At 38.3% G+C, this 15,590-nt stretch overlaps 1 protein-coding gene across 2 annotated transcripts; it reads left to right on the forward strand.

Annotated features, from left to right (window-relative positions):
- Nucleotides 1-296: 296 nt before the first annotated feature.
- LOC116718957 (very long-chain acyl-CoA synthetase) lies at nucleotides 297-14,200 on the forward strand. Of its 2 annotated transcripts, XM_032561267.1 has the most exons (10): nucleotides 297-843; nucleotides 2,028-2,237; nucleotides 2,344-2,502; nucleotides 4,757-4,881; nucleotides 8,240-8,434; nucleotides 8,689-8,779; nucleotides 8,875-9,073; nucleotides 11,467-11,564; nucleotides 11,652-11,782; nucleotides 11,921-14,200. In XM_032561267.1, exons 1-10 carry the CDS (start codon nucleotides 360-362, stop codon nucleotides 12,095-12,097), a joined length of 1,869 nt encoding a protein of 622 aa, XP_032417158.1. In that variant the 5' UTR covers nucleotides 297-359; the 3' UTR covers nucleotides 12,098-14,200. The 2 variants fall into 2 exon arrangements, with proteins under 2 accessions (XP_032417158.1, XP_032417159.1); XM_032561268.1 differs by lacking the exons at nucleotides 11,467-11,564; nucleotides 11,652-11,782; nucleotides 11,921-14,200 and adding an exon at nucleotides 9,970-11,460.
- Nucleotides 14,201-15,590: the final 1,390 nt, after the last annotated feature.

Genomic DNA, 15,590 nt, shown 5'->3' on the forward strand with positions numbered 1-15,590 from the left:
CCCCCCCCCCCCCCCCCCCCCCAAAAAAAAACAAAACAAGATATGTTGACGTTAGAATGCTTAGTCAAGTCAACTGAGCTGAACTTAAGTAGATTGACCTGTTTTCTTGTGAGTGCCCTTAAATGCATCACACTAGGGGATTTGGAGGTGTATAAATAAAACTAACTATCCTCGCTGAAAATCTGTGGATCTGTTACTGTTATATCCAATGTCTTTGTGTCTAGAAATACATTTCCATTTCATTCCGCACATTTCTGTGAAACGCTCCGCCCCACTTGTCCGCTTTTTCACCCTGGTTTTGAATGTTTTTTCCCCTCCCAGTCAGGACTGGACATTAGAACTTGTGGAGAAAGTTCACCATGGAGTTGTTTTTCATTTCTACCATTTTAGCAGGCGCTTTCATCATCATCCCCTTCGCGCTGAAAACCCTTTTCCCCTATTTTTGGATGGATCTCCGATACGTCGGAGTCCTGGTGCGGATTTTAGTCAGCTACGTAGCGAACCGAAGAAGGAGACCTCCGTCCTTCGCGTTGGAGCGCTTCTTGGAGCAAGCCTCCGCGCTGTCAGACAAGCCCTTCGTCGCGTTTGGAGACGAGACCTACACGTACGCGGACGCGGACAGGGAGAGCAACAAGATCGCCAACGCGCTCCGGTCTCAGCCCGGGTACGACGCTGGGGTCACCGCCGCACTCTTCATGGGAAACGAGCCCAGGTTTTTGTTTACTTGGCTGGCTCTGGCTAAACTTGGCTCTCCCGTCGCTCTCCTGAACTACAACATCCGGAGCAGGTCTCTGCTGCACTGCTTCAACTGCTGCAAGGCCAAGGTGCTGGTTGCAGCTGCAGGTAGGAGAGCTGCTGGAGAAGCGGTTTTCAGCGGCTCGGTCAGGATTATGTCACTGAAAATTAAACCATTGAACAAAGCAAATCTTGATAAAGAAGGAAGGAAAGAAAGAAAGAAGTTGCATCCATCACCATAGCTATTTCTGTGCCCTCTAGAACTTCAAGATAACAGTGTTATTGTTTACGTTTATTATCTCATCAGTCAAACGAAATCGGTTTTTATTCGTATTATGCGAATATATGTTACATATACAGTTCAGACCAAAAGTTTGGACACACAGTTGTGTCCAAACTTTTGGTCTGTACTGTAGCTTAAGAAAAATACTGTAATATTTTAATAGTGTAATAGTTAGTTTTATTGAGACTTTCTGCCTCATCTGGCCCTTTGAGGAAATTCATGATCATGATGTACTCTTTTCTTTTGTGTTCTGTTGTTGTAAAATTGTTGTGGTTTTTGATTTGCACGTCAGTTCTTTGACTTGTGATTTTTGGGGTATTTTGTATGTTAAGTACTTGTGGGAATCCGTAAAGTAAAAAAAAATAAATTGTCACTGCAATCTGCCAAAAATGTGTTAAACACAAACACAACCTTCGCTTGAGAAATCATCAAATAATATTATTCATCTTTTTGGAGCTGAGGGCTTGATTTGTTTGAAATAAACTGAAAGGCGTCATTACATTTCTGTCTTTACCTTATATGTGAGGTTAGAATAAGTCATATTTTTTCTTAATACATTTTAATTTTTACATTTTCATTTTATTACTTGTATGCACAGAAAGATTTAAAAACAAGCAATGCAATTTCTTTTTTTAACCATATTTATTCACCGGGGAGAGAAATCCTACACTAATAAATAATTGTCTTTAACTAAAATGAGCTGTAACACAGCTGAAGGCGGCTGCGTTGTTGAATTTGTGAATGAGGGAACTGGACCTTCATGTCACATTATGTTTTTACCTAATGAAACCAAGAAGTCATTGACTAATAATTTAAAGCTACCAGAGGCTCCGAGTTGTTAATAATTTGGTATAAAACAATTAAATAAAGCAATTTTAGGTATTTCAATAAATTTGTAGGGTGCTGTCAGCAACTAATATTTGTAATAGAAGATCTTTCAAATAAATGTTTAGTAATTTGTCTGCGCCTGTCTTAATGAATATTATTGCTCTTTTTTTGTTTTTTGCAGAGCTGAAAGAGGCAGTGGAGGATGTGCTGCCCTCACTGATGGAGCAGGGTGTCACGGTCCTCCTCTTGGTCAAATCTTGCGACACTCCAGGAATCGTGAGCTTCTCTGATAAAGTGGAAGAAGCCGCGGACACACCGCTACCTCGATCCATCAGATCACACGTCACATTCAAAAGTCCTGCCGTCTATATTTACACCTCTGGCACTACCGGTATTTCAGCATTTATTCAGTATCTTGTGGGAACCTGTTCCTATAAGGCATGGAGTGAATCCTTTGGTTTTCAAACACCAGTTATGTGTGTGTTGCTGTACTTCAGGTCTTCCTAAGGCAGCTTTGGTCGATCAGAATCGCCTCCTATCAGCTCTGGCTGTTATATCCGCATACGGTGTAAAATCCAACGATGTCATGTACGTCAACCTGCCGCTGTACCACACAGCAGGGTTTCTCGTTGGATTTCTTGGCTGCATGGAAACAGGTGGGAACACAAAAACGTTATTAACATGGGTCGTATTTCATTTAACTGGCTGTAAGCTGTGTTAGATTCTTTGCATTTCACAAGTTTCCTTTCTTTCACCCTGTTCAAAAAGTTCAACAAAACAGGAGAATAATCAGATTTGAAAAAGTGATGTTTTTTTTAAATTATTTTTCACACTTTTAAAAAAATTATGAAAACCATAAAGGTTTAAAAAATATATATAAACAGATTAAATAGGTTTGGAGCGAAAATGGTTAGTTCAAATTCTAGGTAACATTAAAGAGTGCTACACTCCCTGATGAAATAGATTGGTCATGTGGTATTTGTTCAGCCATGTGACTTTCAGTGATGCAGTGCAGGATGTTTATCTGAATCAATGTAAGCAGTGTGGACACTTTTACACTGTGTCTAAATTGCAGGGAAATAAATATATGAGATATTGATAAATATTAATAAAACGGCCCAAATTTACTCTGTTAACAATCTGAATTCAAACACAAAGTTAATCATTTTAAAATCTTCGAAACTGCTTTTAAGAGGTTTCTTTAGGATTTCAGCAAGTATACTTAGCAAAAAAATAATTTTCTCAGAAATTGGTGGGTTTTATCTTTTGTCTCTGCTTTTGCTCTACAAACTTGTTTCTACTTTTCACAAATAAGTTTTAAAATAATCTTTTTTTTTTTTTTAGCCCACCTACCATAATCTTTTTTGTCTTTTTTTAACCTGTACGCTCAAGGCCGGAAATACAAGGACCCGGGCCCCTGAGCTGGAGCCATTTTTGGTGCCCTATCCACTAAGGAGAAATACTTCTACTAATGCAAAAAATAGTATACTAGTCCTTTACATCAGCAGGTATGAACTGAAGTATGACAGCTAATAACTCCATGTTGTTCCCAAAGAAATCGACTAGAACTTCATAAATTTCAAATACTTGAATGTTGTTTGTGTCCATAAAAATAAAAAAAATACTAATGCAACTCACCTAATTTGGACCTATGAGTTATAAAGTACAATATTTGCTAAACACACATTCGGTAAAAAGAAATAAAAATCTTTGGGACCTGCTGCTGAGGCCTTTCTGACGTCTGGCCCAGCGCAAGCTGACCTGGCAGCCTAAGACACAGATTGATGGTTCTGGCTTTCACAGTCTTCAAAATGTATAATAAAAAAATTCTACCCATTCAATTTGCAAATAAAAGCATTTACCTAAACCTAAGGATCATATCAATTATTCCTCTGCAATTTGTGCAATGTCTTAAACTTACGCAGATAAGCCAGGTAAACCCGTAAAATCTTCTGTTACACAAAGATGAGCTTTGTCACATGTGATTTAAAGCTATAGTTGCATAACCCAGGATATAATCACTCATTAGCCTCAATAAACAATCAAATTTGTGGCTATTTATGACCAGAGCAATTCTAGATCTTCTACAACTACAGTCTTCTTTAAGCTCCGATTATCACTATAAATCTGCAAACTGCAGATGAATTCTGTTTCTTTGCACACTGCACAGACCCTGATTATCCTGCTCCTATTCAGTCCCAGTGAAAGAGTCTTTTGTCACAAGGAACCAATAATCTGTACTGATCCTTCTCGGGCTGTGCTTTCCATAAATAGGCGAAAGGTTACGCAGAGAGTGCATGTGTGTGTAGAAGCATTGTGTGTGTTTGATGAAGTTTTGTGCTTTGCAGAATTATCACAGATTTGTTGTCTGATGTTTTTATTTATTTGCCACACAGTTTAAAAGTATTCATTCTTGCTACTATTCAATATTTGATTAAGCAAATGGAAGATCCTTTGGTTATTGAAGTATTAAGACCTTTTTCACATTTACAGCTGCACTCCTCCGTGTCTTATTAGGATTTTTTGCACTAGAATGTATTGTGGTGAAATAGAAGGATGCAATTGAATATTGTAGCGTTGCATTTTTAGGGCTGTAATGAATCATCGAATGATTCCAGTTCACCCATGGACGCAAAACCTTTAAATGGCTGTGCAAAGTGATAGTTCATCTATTAAATTAACTGAAGATGAATATTTAAACTAAAAACTGGAGTGCACGGTGCTTTTTTATTTTTATTTTCATTATTAAATTGAATATAATGTCAGATTTTTCAAAAGGTGAGCTGTTATTCTTACAGGTTAATTTTCTAAGCAACAGGAAAGTATTTGTTGGGGATGCACAATTTAGGTGAATGAACTTTTCATTTATCAGGTTGTAATATTTGTGTTCTGTGATGATTTATTTTGAAGGGTCAACTCTAGTTCTGAAAAGAAAGTTTTCTGCCTCTCAGTTCTGGGACGACTGCAGGAAATACAATGTGACTGTCATTCAGTATATCGGAGAAGTGATGCGCTACCTCTGCTGCACACCAAAGGTAAAATTGAAATGATGCCATTAATATTTACAATACGGCCAAAGGTAAACCATTACTGCTTTGCGTACCGGACTTCCTTAAAAGCAGGAAGCGTGGGTCATTTTCATTTTGGGCCAAGTCAAACATCTGAATGTTCTTAAAGGGCTGGTTGTGCCAGAATGTATCGATAAAACCCATTAAATTGTTAAAATATCAATACATCTGTTTGTTTCAGCGTTCAGTAAGGGTTTCTTAAATTTAAATAATATTGAACATCTCTTCACACTGGTCAGTCCATCCAGGATTTTGTGTCACAGATTTTGTGGTGCTAATTTAGAAATATTTGTAAGATTTTTATTTTATTTTTTTACAATATTTGCACTAATGGATGATGTTAAATGTGACTTTTTATTAATCGCTGCATCGATCAAGGACTATAGCTTAACATCAGCTAAGGCTGAGGCAGCAGTCACTTAGGCCCAATGTTTTTGGCCAATTTTAAGAAAAAAATGTCAGTAAAATCAGAAAAAAAAGTGGCGATCTGTTGATTTTGTGTGAATTTTGCAGATTTGTGAAAAACTGGGAGGACTTATTGATGTAATTTAGAGTCCGGAGGGCCACATAAAAAGCTTCGGCGGTCCAGATTTGGCTCCCGGGCCGTAAACCACACATGTGGTTTAAAGGGATACTAGGGAGGATTTCTTCAGGCTTTCTGGAGATTTTAAAGTGTTTAATTTTTGTTTTTCACTTAGTTTGAGTTTAGTACCTGACCAGGTTCAGGGGGTTATTTTTGCTTCGTGGGCTGAATGACTCATAGCACAAAAAGGCTCCTAACCAAGTCTTGTGCTGACATTTAACAAACTCTTAGCAAAAAACCCGTTTTAACTTGGATCAGAGATGCAACCATTAGGCTTTTATTGGCTGATACTAGTTTCAGGCTTTAGATGCAGGGGCAGAATAATAATTTCTCAGAATTTTACTTGTGGATCCCAAGTCAGAGCAAATTCAGAAATAAAATTGGCCGATTGATTGGGGCATAACCACTCAATCTCTAGGCTATTTTCTATCAGGATCCAGTCTCAAAGACACAACTTTCCCTCAAGTTTTCAGTTAAATCTAGTTGAACTAACAAAAATCTTAAAGTACCAGGCTGACATTATTGTATTCCAGATTGGTCTTGGTTTGGACTACATTTTTTCCTGAGCTTGTTTTAGGTTTTTCTCCGAAAGTCCACCGCTGTAACATCCTTTTTCTGAAATTATTTTTCACTGAAACTCTTTGTGAAAGTCAAATGCAGCACATTTTTTTCATTTTGGTGTAACAAATTGACCAAATCTTTCATTTTTACTGGCTTTACTTACTGGTGCAACTGCAAAAAAACCCAAAACAAAATAAAAAATCAGGCAAAGACGGCTGCAGAGGCAGAGCGCTGCAGAGCGGCTGCAACAAGTCGCCGCAGAGGCAGGTCTTGTCAGAGGGAACTTTCCAAATCTGTACATTCCCAACGCAGAGCACAGCTGGCTCTCCAAAATAGAAATCATTAAATCTTCACTATCGTGTTCCAGTCTTCGCCCACTTCATCTACCTCGTTCGAGGCAGCATGAAAATAAGATCTTTTTTTATTTATTTATTTAAATATCAGAACTGACATCATCGTAGTTACATGTCACAAACGCTTATTTATATTTGGTAGTACTGTATACATAGTTTCTGAGTGTATGCCATTCAGAGCATCTTGTTACATCACATGGCGCTCAGTGTCAGTTTGCAGCGTGCACAAGTCGCAGGAGTCACCAGATTTCTTTATCTGGTCATCTCTCGGAATAGATGCTGGCCTTTACTTTGGAAGACATATCAAGTAGCTAAGCGGCCACATCTTCCTGTACTAGTTTACAGCTCAGGTCGATGGTCATTCTATTTAAGCCACATGGGACAAAGGTCAGGGAATGCACATGTTTTCGCTTGTTTCAATTAGTTTCGATTCTTACATTCACGGAGTAAGAACATGTCCAAAAATGGTATCAATGTTAGCTAAAAATTGATCATATCAACTTGCAAAAAGTCAAGCTTTTCAGCAGTTTTGCAGAAAAGCGAGCCTGTGTTTGATTCTGTCTGAAAATGTAGCTGATAGACCCACAGCTTCTGTGTTTTTCTGTTGCAGCCACGCTGCCGTGCAGCGTCAGAAAGCGTAGAAAAGCAAGGAAGTTCCAGATCTAGATAAGTGCGAGGGAAAAGATCAAACCGAGTATTAAAAATGGTTTTCCAGACTTATTTTTAATTCTCAATTTTCAAAAGTAACAAAATCAAATAATTTCAAATAATCCTTGTGTGTAATCCGTGTGTGTCTTGTCTCTATGCTGCTGTAACTGCGAAATAATTTCCCTGCTGGGATGAATAAAGTAATTCTATTCTATTCTATTCTATTCTATTCTATTCTATTCTATTCTATTAATAAATGCAGATAATTTTTTGTACATTAATTTGTATTCATAAAAACATTCTTTTAGCTCCTGGCTTTACTCACTAAATGCACATATAATGGAAAAAAGTTCCAGTTTAGAACTTTTGGGATTTTTCTCAACTTCAGGTTGTGGTTTAACTGGACATAAAGTAGGACAGATTAAAATGCTAAACCACACTAAAATGGACTCTTTTTTTATTTTTAAAAATAAAAGTGACTGCAATAAATATTAGTTAATTATTTTAACCATAAACACAGCATTTAGGCAATGCTTGTAATATACTTGAAACACAAGAGAAGATTCACCATGTTGGCGAAACTTATTAAATCCAGCGCAATATGGTCAAATCATTTGGGAGACTGCAACTAAATTGTCTGATAAGCAACAAATCAGATGTCAGCCTGAAACAAATATTTAAATAAAATCTTGTTGAGATGGAAATGATAAATTTCACTTCTTTTTTTAGTTGTGTAGACTACTCATTATCCGGACTCTGTTTGCTATGACTCAGACCAGCCAGACATTTGCTTGATTTATTATTAATTTGAAGTCATGTTATTATCTCAACATTCACCAGTGTTATTTTACATCACACATTTTCCTAACGTAGTCCAGCTGTAACTCCATTCCTTGTCAGGCAAAGGAAAACAAAAAAAGATTTTGTATTAGAGTTGGTCTGTGTTAGTCCAGATCCTAAAAAAATCTGTAAACTAGTTTGGAAATCAAAAGCCTGTTTCAACATTCTGCTGTTTTGTGTTTGTCAAACCTGCAGATAAAACTACCATTTCAGTGTTTCTAGGTGAACATTTCATAAAAATGGCAATAGAGAATAAATACTTGGAGCCTGTAAACTAGTGTTTCATTTACATTTTATAAACTGCTTGATGTTTCCTTTTTTATTTTGCATGAACCTGTAGAGAGACACTGACAAATCCCATAAAGTAAGACTGGCCATTGGCAACGGTGTCCGAGCAGAAGTGTGGAAAGAGTTCCTGAGTCGCTTTGGAAACATCCAGATTTTTGAGTTTTATGCCTCCACTGAGGGAAATATAGGATTCCTCAACTACACAGGGAAAATAGGAGCAGTTGGACGAGTTCACTTTTTGCACAAGGTAAGGATGAGAATATGCAGTACATATCTGAACTGTGCACACACAGTTTTATATGCTTAAATGAGTTTTTAACGCATAAAGCCACGTTTGAAGTGCTAAATCCATCAAACACAAGTTTTACTAAGTACTTTACTAACTTGGTTTGACCTTGTTTACCCAGTTGAACCTGGGGGGGGGGGGGGGTAAATGTTTACAAAGGCAGCTCATTAAAAGCAATTTTTCTAACTGAACTCTAATTTCAATACTCTTTGCAGAGATTGTTTCCCTACACACTTGTGAAGTACGACACAGAGCGCGACGAACCGCTGCGAGATGCTAACGGTCTCTGCATTGAGACCTCGAAAGGTGAAGAATAATTACAGCCGTAATTTGTGACTGATCTTTTTTTTAAATTTTTTTTTTTTTGGTCTTTTTATTGTGAACTTGGTATTTTGTCCCAGGTAAGACGGGACTGCTGGTGTCGAAGATTACAGACATCACACCTTTTGTCGGATACGCTGAAAACGAAGAGCAGACGGAGAGGAAAAAGCTGCGCAATGTCCTCAAAAAAGGAGACCTTTACTTCAACACCGGCGACCTAATGAGGATCGATAAAGACAATTTCATTTACTTTCAGGATCGTGTCGGGGACACCTTCAGGTAGGGGAGACCGGGTATGGTTGTAACACTTTTTGCTCCAGCACCTTTAACTCACAGAATTTTTGAGCTAGAGTTTTCAAACTTTTATACAAAATACCCACATTTGTTTACTACAAATGGCACCAATTCAAACCTCTGCAAGAATATCACAGACCGCATGAGTTCATGTCAAATACATGGTGTTCCTTTGTTACAACCTACCCCACTACCGAGGTAGGTTGTAACACCTGCTGGGGTAAGTTGTAACAATTAGACAAAAGAAGCAAAAACAGAGGCCACACCATGTGATATGCTTCAAAAAGAGGTTTACTGAATTAAAAGAATAATACAAGAACAATGTCTCTCTCTCTGTGACTGACCATAACTCAAATATACTCCGTTTGTGTGTGTGTGCATGTGTGTAAATTATTCTACTAGAACAAACTTCCTTAACATGTATAATGTATGCTTAATGAACACTGAACAAACATGTAGGTCTAACAAAAACCAATGTCAATGTGTGTGTGTGTTTGTGTGCATGTCTATGTGTGTGTATCCTTAATCAGAGTCACAGTGGTGACAAATGAATGATGGTAGCCCAGGAGTGCAGGCTTGGTGGGCCCAGAGACTGCATAGGGCACATTTTACCCACACTTCCTGTGGCTTTGAGTTGCCAAATGGCTCCATACAGACAACACAAAAATATTCATCATCTGAGGTCTCAGAATCCTCAGCATTGGCTTTTAACATTTTCTTGGCAGGCTTTCTCTCCTTCCTCTTTTGCTTGCCTTTATTATTTGCAAAGAAACTCTTCCTTACATTGTTGCTTCCTCTTCTTTGTTCTTCTTCCATCAGTGCTTGTTTCACTGGTGTGTCAGTGAGTATTTCAGATTTCCTTTTCTTCCTGATCCTGCCAGTTGTTTTCCTTGGCCCTGCTTTTGGAAATGGCCGCATAGCCAAAGGATTGAATGCCTGACCAGGAGACACCCCCGAGGTGCTTGGCTCATCTGGAGCACAGGACATGGTCACATCATTAACTGCAGAGGAGCCAGAAGTAGTAGTCTCCAGGTGAGTTGGAGGAGAGGAGGCCGTCCCCAGGTGAGTTGGTGGAGACTGCGGCTGGAAAGCTCCAGATGTCAGTGATGTACCTGGGTCGGGACGGTCAGTGACTTGTGAGGGTGCATAGTCACACTCCTCAAAAATGTCAGGATTGAAGGGCCAAATACCTGTGGATTGGAAACCGGCTTGAATGTTTTTCGGTGTTCCAGCTGCAGGCAGAGCAGTCTTCACAATACTTGGAATATCATATATCGTCATCGTCTTGGCAGGATTCATCTTCATCCAGGCATCACTTGCGGCGTTCACCATATTCTTAAATGGGCCGTAGACACTGCGATCCAGTGGCTGAAGTTTATGGCTACAGTGGGGGGGGGAAGGTAAGGTCTGCTGCCTGAGTCAAATAGTCAGCCAACACTTCCTCCTGCACCTTAGAGAAGACTTTGTTGCTGCTCTAATAACCTACACTGGGAAGATCACTGGACCCCTGTTCTATCAGCTTCTGCAGTGAATTGCAGTATCTGCTCAGTGTTACATGGCAGATCCCATGCGCCTTCGCAACTGATCTGACTGACTTGCTCTTCTTTGTGACCTCATCAGATGCCTTTTTTAAAACATCTGCAGACACACCTCTATCAGTCTTTCGTATCCACTGCCTAGGCATTCTGTAAAATTATTAAAATCAAAATGTTCTTAGTTGTATATAAGGGGATGGTTGTAACACTTTTTAAAGATGTGTTACAACCCACCCCAACCCTGTCAGCCATGTTTAGCTAGCTGTAGTAGCATAGCGGTTTGAAATTAGCATGGGAAAATGCATCACATTTTGCCTGAGAAATTACACTTTCATCTAATGTAAGTCATATGGTTTTATCTGCAACAGTATAAGTACTAAACAAAATATAGTCATGGTCAAAAAATTTACTTTCTTACCTCAAAATCAGATTTTTCTCCTTAGTATCTGCATGTGCCTGTTTCCAGCCTTGACAATCACAATATGGGATTGGGGAGGAAGCGGGTAAACACTGAAATGATCATGTGACTCCTATCTTATCCCTGTTTGGTGGAACTGGTGGTGTTACAACTCTCCCTATGTTATAACCATACCCGGTCTCCCCTACTGCCCTTCTCCTCACAGTGGATTTGTCCTTGTTTAGATAAAATAGCAGAGAGGACACGCTTTTCTTTTAATTCTGCTTATTTATTTTGGGGGGGGATACGTTTATGAATGAACCAGAATTTATTTTTTACCAAATCCTTAATTAACTTTTATTTTATGTGTTACTATATGTCTAAACCAGAAAACATGAATAAATAAAAAAGACTTCAACTGATTGTAAGTTATTTTGAGGACATAGGTGGAAAGGTGAGAACGTTGCGACAACTGAGGTCTCCGACATCCTTTCGATGAGTGACTGTCTGCAAGAGGCCAATGTTTATGGAGTCCAAGTGCCAGGTAATACTCCCTTAGCAAATACCGTTTAGCATAATTTACTTACAGGTGAATTTTGTTTTAATTTATGTTATTTTTATTTTCATTCAGGGCACGAGGGGCGCGCGGGGATGTCAGCTGCCACTCTGAAGAATGGTGCACGGTTTGATGGAAGTAAACTTTATGACCACGTTGTTAGCTACCTGCCCTCATATGCACGACCCCGCTTTATAAGGCTGCAGGTAATTCAGTCGAGACAAGCTTCGTTTTATCTTGATATCGGGGGATGCAAGTGCAAACAAACGGGCTTTTGTTCTGCCGTGAACGCGTGGCTGTGATCAGTCCCAGTGACGTGTGGGTGCTCTTTTCTCTCGTTTCAGAGTTCAGTGGAAGTCACAGCTACATTTAAGCAGATGAAAGCGAAGCTAGTGAATCAGGGGTTTGATCCAGAGAACATCCAGGAGCCTCTTTACATCCTCGACGACAGAGCGCAAAGCTACGTACCGCTGACGGCTGATATGTACCGCTCCATCCTGTCAGGAAGCATGAAGCTGTAATGAGCTCCACTGGCCGTGCGAGAGGCTTTCATAGCGTCTGATTTATTTTTAAATGATTTCCAGCTCAGGGAGACAAATGTCAGTTTAGATAGCCTCATGTTCCTTTTTTTTAAAACATACACAACAATCAGTGTAGTATTCCGATAAGCACAATCACCAGGTAATCATAAAACTACATTGTTGTAAATAGCATAATAACTGCTCACCATGCTGTATTAACTGCTTGGATTTTTTTTTTTTTTTTTAACTCAGTGTCATATTTGTGTTTAGATTGATCTTTTCAGAGGTGGAATGTGGTGAATCTTGTTACAGCTAAAACACAGCATGGATAATATTTCATAATTTCTTAAAAAATGGGACCTTTTGTCATAAGCATTGCTTTTATACACCTTTAGGGCTCAGGTGAAGTAATAATCTGTAAGCTATAAAAACATATAGATAGCATCCATATTTGAAATTGATGTTATCGACCAATGTCTGTGAAAATAAGCCAAACTGCCTAAACTTAAAGTTACTGTTACAGTAAATTGTGCAGGTTTTCAGTATTTTCGCCCATCAGGAGCCCGATGTTACGAATCCAGATGTCGAAAGTGTCGGGCGAGAAGAAGAACACAAGGTGGCGCCATGCTTTGACTTTTCTCTTACTGCTGACATTTTTTTATGGTGAAAGAGACCAAGGAATATTTTAAAAGCGTTTAGTTGACTGACAATAAAGGTACAACTGCTAACAAAAAAATAAATCTAATCAAACCTTTATTAGTTGATTTGAACTTCTGAAAATATTGCTTCACAACCAGAGAGTGAAAATATCATGATATGTTTAAAGAATGTTATGTTTGTTTTTTAAAAATATATATATATATATTTACTTGGACTTTTAATTTAAACAGTGATAATGAAGATATTTTGGTTAGCAATTTGCATCACTTCCTACTTTTAAATCATGTACGTTATTAATATGATGTGCATTGCAAAAACAGTATTTTTAGTATGTGTACAAATTTAGACAAGATCTAATTAACATATTTAAATGCTTTTCAAAGAAATAGTGGAAGAGATTTGCATATTTATCTCTGCCGTGACTGTAATGTTGTTATAAAGAGTCTAAGGGATCAGTTAGTTATTCAGTTTATCTATAAAGGGTCAATTCACACAAATGTCCGCTTTTGGTATTTCTAAAGACAAACAGGTCTGAATAATTACCAGAAATCTAAAATAAACCCAAAGCAGTGGAGTCCAATTCCATATCTGGGGTGAGAACAAAAAGTCTCCGACTTTGTCCTGGAAAGAGACGTCGATAAAATCAGAACTTCTGTCTTGTCTAAGAACATAATCAGAACCGTGAAAAGTTTTAGAGAGTTAGGATATCGGTTTATAAAAACAGGTCTCTACAAATTTCTTGTTTCTACAAAAACTGCCACGCCTGTCTGAAAGGGTTCAGCTAAAATTTAGGCAAAATGTTAGTAAAGTCCAACATTTATTGTGAACGATCAGGCATTGACTTGAAGTCCTAAACTGCAAATCGTCATGTGATAACACAAACACAACGATAATAAATAATTTTCCTGAGTCCCACAGCACCATTTAAACCAACTGGACTCATTTCATTGAAGCACATCATTCTTTTTTTCTTTTTTTAGATATTATATAGTTTGTTATTCCTTTATGGACAGTCTACTTAGTTAAATAAGGAATATAGAGAGCAATGAAAGTTAATCTTTGATTTCCCCCCCCCCAAATGTAGGATAACTCAACAGATCATTTAGATTCTTGAAAATCTTTTTCATAGCCAATCTCAACTACAGTTTTATTTCTCTTATTAATTTATTTCAAATTGTTTAAAAAAACCCCAAAAAACCTGAGAAAACAAGTTGTCAGTAGGACAAGAGAAAATATGGCCATACAAAACCAAGAACAAAATAATTAGCTTACCACTACTTTTCTGTTTGAAACAAAAAGTTTACATTTGATGCATTTTAAAGGCACCGGTTGCTACAACAATGCATACATGAACATTTTCATATGACTATCTCAATGTGAGATATGAAATGAATTGTCTATATTGCAATGTCCAGATACATTAAAAATATCCATCCATCCATCCATCCATTTTCTGTTCACCCTTTGTCCCTAATGGGGTCGGGAGGTTTGCTGGTGCCTATCTGCAGCTACGTTCCGGGCGAGAGGCGGGGTCAACCTGGACAGGTCGCCAGTCTGTCGCAGGGCAACACAGAGACATACAGGACAAACAACCATGCACACACACACCTAGGGAGAATTTAAAGAGACCAATTAACCTGACAGTCATGTTTTTGGACTGTGGGAGGAAGCCAGAGTACCCGGAGAGAACCCACGCATGCACAGGGAGAACATGCAAACTCCATGCAGAAAGACCCCGGCCGGGAATCAAACCCAGGACCTTCTTGCTGCAAGGCAACAGTGCTACCAACTGCGCCAGTGTGCAGCCCTACATTAAAAATATTTCAGTTGTTATTTTTAAATCTTCTTTTCTATAAAAAATAATGCCACAACTAACAGTGTTTAAGAAATGTGAGGTTACTTTGAATTTAGCTGCTACACCAGATGTTTGCATACATTGCTAGATGAAAAAGTTAAATGAAAAGAAACCTCTGAGTGTATGTTAAGACAGCACATCGTTTTTGTCAAACATTGGGAAAATTTAAAGAAATTTTCCTATTCCGCAGAAACAAATTGTGGATATCAACAAATCCGGTTCATTTTGTAAATTAATTTCCAGACGCCTGCAGCTATCATGCTCATCCGTTCTTTAAGCATATGAGTGTGTGGAAAGGAGACATTTTCTGTATTTCAGAGCTGTGCCAATGTTTTAGAGCGAAATGTGAGGGCCACATCCAGAACGAAAACATAAGACAAGTCCTGTATCGATGTGGGGCTGAAGTAGCAACACAGGTTGGTATTTTAAAACCAACTCAGCATGTTTGCAAATGCTTCCAGATGTACAGTATGACTTCAGGCAACGACTAAGTTTCGGAGTAGCCCTCAGAAGCCCTGAGCTTTGTGTCATGGTGTGTGTGTGCAGAGCTGAGAATTTAAATTCAGAGATGTGCGAATACATTTCGGAGTTTAAAATATGTAATAAAAATGTCAACAAAGCCACTGTTGTTACTCAGGGATTTAGCGGATAGAAACTATGTTGTTTATTATATCTGATCTAAAACAGGATCAGTTATAAGATTGGTCTGATTTATCACACAATGCAGATTGACGCTTTAAACCACACTGAATTAGTTACTATGAGATAATTTCAATGTTAAATATCTAATAAAACTCTGATGATTGATAATAACTATAAATGGGAAACATGCACGTCATCCCACTGAGTACTTTTTGTCTCTAGACTTCAACAAACGCCTTTTGTTCACTGTTCTGTTTTAAATGATCTGACGTTTTAAGCCCAAACGATTGTGCTGAACCCTTGGAACATAGGACCCTGGGAACACATACTTTCCCT

This window comes from Xiphophorus hellerii, chromosome 4, assembly GCF_003331165.1.
Source record: "Xiphophorus hellerii strain 12219 chromosome 4, Xiphophorus_hellerii-4.1, whole genome shotgun sequence".
Classification (NCBI taxonomy): Eukaryota; Metazoa; Chordata; class Actinopteri; order Cyprinodontiformes; family Poeciliidae; genus Xiphophorus; species Xiphophorus hellerii.